General features: G+C 59.0%; 1 protein-coding gene across 1 annotated transcript in view; it reads right to left on the bottom strand.

The window, feature by feature from the left end:
- Window positions 1-3,338, bottom strand: part of LOC106893397 (proline-rich protein 36-like) — a 26,732-nt gene that overhangs the window by 19,663 nt on the left and 3,731 nt on the right. The window contains exons 3-4 of the mRNA XM_014951332.1: window positions 3,063-3,294; window positions 640-893 (exon numbers count right to left, since the gene is read on the bottom strand). Of these exons, the coding sequence (XP_014806818.1) occupies window positions 640-893; window positions 3,063-3,294 (486 nt within the window). The remainder of the gene's footprint in view (window positions 1-639; window positions 894-3,062; window positions 3,295-3,338) is intronic.

The raw sequence follows: 3,338 nt of genomic DNA, 5'->3' as shown, positions 1-3,338 counted from the left end.
CACAGGGGTGCATTCAGTGGGGATAGGGTTTTGGGGTGCAATCATAGGGGTGCATTCAGTGGGGATGAAATTTTGGGGTGCATTTGTGCAGCTGCAGTCAGCAGGGGTGAAGTTTTGGGGTGCAAGCATGGGGGTGCAGTGACCTGGAATGACATTTTGGGGTGCAATCACGGGGGTGCATTCAGTGGGGATGGGGTTTTGGGGTGCATTTGTGGGGCTGCAGTTAGCAGGGGAGTTTTAGGGTGCAAGTTTTAGGGCACAAGCATGGGGGTGCAATCATCGGGGATGAGGTTTTGGGGTGCAATCACAGGGGTGCATTCAGTGGGGATGAGATTTTGGGGTGCATTCGTGCAGCTGCATTCAGCAGGGGTGAAGTTTTAGGGTGCAGGCATGGGGGTGCAGTCAACTGGGATGAGGTTTTGGGGTGCAATCATGGGGATGCATTCAATGGGGATGGGGTTTTGGGGTGCATTCGTGGGGGCTGCAATCGGCAGGGGTGAAGTTTTAGGGTGTAAGCATGGGGGTGCAGTCACCGGGGATGGGGTTTTGGGGTGCAATTACGGGGGTGCATTCAGTGGGGAGGGGGTTTTGGGGTGCATTCGTGGGGCTGTAGTCAGCAGGGATGAGGTTTTAGGGTGCAAGCATGGGGGTGCAGTCACCTGGGATGAGATTTTGGGGGGCATTCATGGGGGTGCAATCAGCAGGGGTGAAGTGTGGGGGCACAAGCATGGGGTTGCAGTCACCTGGGGTGAGGTTTTGGGGTGCAATCATGGGGGTGTAGTCACCTGGGATGAGGTTTTGGGGTGCAATCACGGGGGTGCATTCAGTGGGGATGGGGTTTTGGGGTGCAATCATGGGGGTGCGGTCACCAGGACGAAGTTTAGGGTGCATTCCTGGGGGTGCAATCAGCAAGGGTGAAGTTTTGGGGTGCAATCACAGGGGTGAACACAGCAGGGGTGGTGTATGGGGGCGCAGTCACCAGGGATGAGGTTATGGGGTGCAATCACGGGGGTGCACACAGCAGGGGTGGTGTATGGGGGCGCAGTCACCAGGGATGAGGTTATGGGGTGCAATCATGGGGGTGCACACAGCAGGGTTGAAGTATTGGGTTGCACTCAAGGGGGTGCACACAGGAGGATGGTGTTTTGGGGTGCATGCACTGGGGGACATGTTTTGGGGTGCATTCAGGAGGGTGCATTCAACAGGGGTGAAGTATTGAGGTGCATCCCCCAGGGGTGGTGTTTTGGGGTGCAGCCAGGAGGTGCATTCACCAGGGGTGGGGAATTGGGGTGTATTCCCCAGGGATGGCATTTTGGGGTGCATCCAGGGGGTGCATTCCCTGGGGATGGGGAATTGGGGTGCATCCAGAGGGGTGCATTCACAAGGGCTGGGATATTGGGGTGCATTCCCTGGGGATGGCATTTTGGGGTGCATCCAGATGGGGCATTCCCTGGGGATGGGATTTTGGGGTACATCCAGGGGGGCATTCACTGGGGATGAAGAATTGGGGTGCATCCAGGGGTGTGCATTCCGTGGGGATGGGGAATTGGGGTGCATTCCCCGGGGATGGCATTTTGGGGGGCATTCAGGGGGGGCATTCCCTGAGGATGGGATTGTGGGGTGCATCGGGGGGTGGCATCCACTGAGGATGGAGAATTGAGGTGCATCCAGAGAGGTGCATACACTGTGGCTGCCTGTGCATCTGCTCGGGGAGAGCACTTGATAAAACCTGCCTATAAATACAAAGGCCAGAGGGGAACATGCCCTGAGAATGAAACGAAACAAAAAGGGGGAAGGCTCTGGGTGCAGGAGAGGAACAGGCAGAGGCAGCGCTGAGGAGCAGAACTGGCAGAGCAGGGATGGGATGGGATGGGATGGGATGGGATGGGATGGGATGGGATGGGATGGGATGGGATGAGATGGGATGCATGGGATGGGGTGGAGAAAGGATGGCATGGCATGGCATGGCATGGCATGGCATGGCATGGCATGGCATGGCATGAAAAAAGAATGGGATGGCATGGGTCAGAGAAAGGATGCATTCAGGGGAGGCATTCCCTGGGGATGGAGAATTAGGGTACATCCATGGGAGGGGGCTGCATCCCTGGGGATGGGATTTTGGGGTACATCCAGGGGGGCATTCACTGGGGATGAAGAATTGGGGTGCATCCAGGGGTGTGCATTCCGTGGGGATGGGGAATTGGGGTGCATTCCCTGGGGATGGCATTTTGGGGTGCACCCAGGGGGGTGCATACAGAAGGGCTGGGAGATTGGGGTGCATTCCCTGGGGACCGAATTTTGGGGTGCAGCCTGGGGGGGCATTCCCTGGGGATGAAGAATTGGGGGGCATTCCCTGGGGATGGCATTTTGGGGTGCAGCCAGGGGGTACATGCCATGGGGATGGGATTTTAGGGTGCATCCAGGGGGGTGCATTCACAAGGGGTGGAAGATTGGGGTGCATTCCCTGCGGATGGTATTTTGGGGTGCATCCAGGTGGGGCATTCCCTGGGCACAGAATTTTGGGGTACATCCAGGGGGGCATTCACTGGGCACAGAATTTTGGGGTGCATCCAGGGAGGGCATTCACTGGGGATGGAGAATTGGGGGGCATTCCCCAGGGATGGGATTTTGGGGTGCATCGTACATCCAGGGGGGCATTCACTGGGGATGAAGAATTGGGGTGCATCCAGGGGTGTGCATTCCGTGGGGATGGGGAATTGGGGTGCATTCCCTGGGGATGGCATTTTGGGGTGCACCCAGGGGGGTGCATACAGAAGGGCTGGGAGATTGGGGTGCATTCCCTGGGGACCGAATTTTGGGGTGCATTCAGGGGAGGCATTCCCTGGGGATGGAGAATTAGGGTACATCCATGGGAGGGGGCTGCATTCACCAGGAACGGAGGATTGGGGTGCACATGGGATGGCACATTGAGGTGCATTCACCGGGGACACCCAACCAAGATCCCCCCATTTCTGCCCCAATTTCTTCAACCTCCAGCATCCCCCAAAGGGATCCACCACCAGGGGTTGGGGGGGGGGACACAGAGTTGGGGGGGGGCTCACCCTCGACGGCACCGGTTCCAGCGGGGACGGAGAGGGGCCGCCGACCAGCCAGGAGCCGGCGCTGGTTGAGGACGTTCTCCAGGTCCTTGAGCTTCTGCTCCTCCAGGAGCGCGGCCGTCTGCCGCCGCTTGCGCAGCCTCTTGCTGATGTTCTCCTCGCGGCAGAGGCGCTGGGCGGCGCGGGCGATCTGCAGCTGCAGCGCCAGGTCCCGCTCCAGGGCGCTCAGAGGGTCCTGGGGACAGAGGGGACGCGCTCGGCACCGTCCCACCACCCGTC

The sequence above is a fragment of the Calidris pugnax genome, unplaced genomic scaffold (assembly GCF_001431845.1).
Source record: "Calidris pugnax isolate Ruff unplaced genomic scaffold, ASM143184v1 scaffold194, whole genome shotgun sequence".
Lineage (NCBI taxonomy): Eukaryota > Metazoa > Chordata > Aves > Charadriiformes > Scolopacidae > Calidris > Calidris pugnax.
This window is presented reverse-complemented; position numbering and strand designations above follow the sequence as displayed.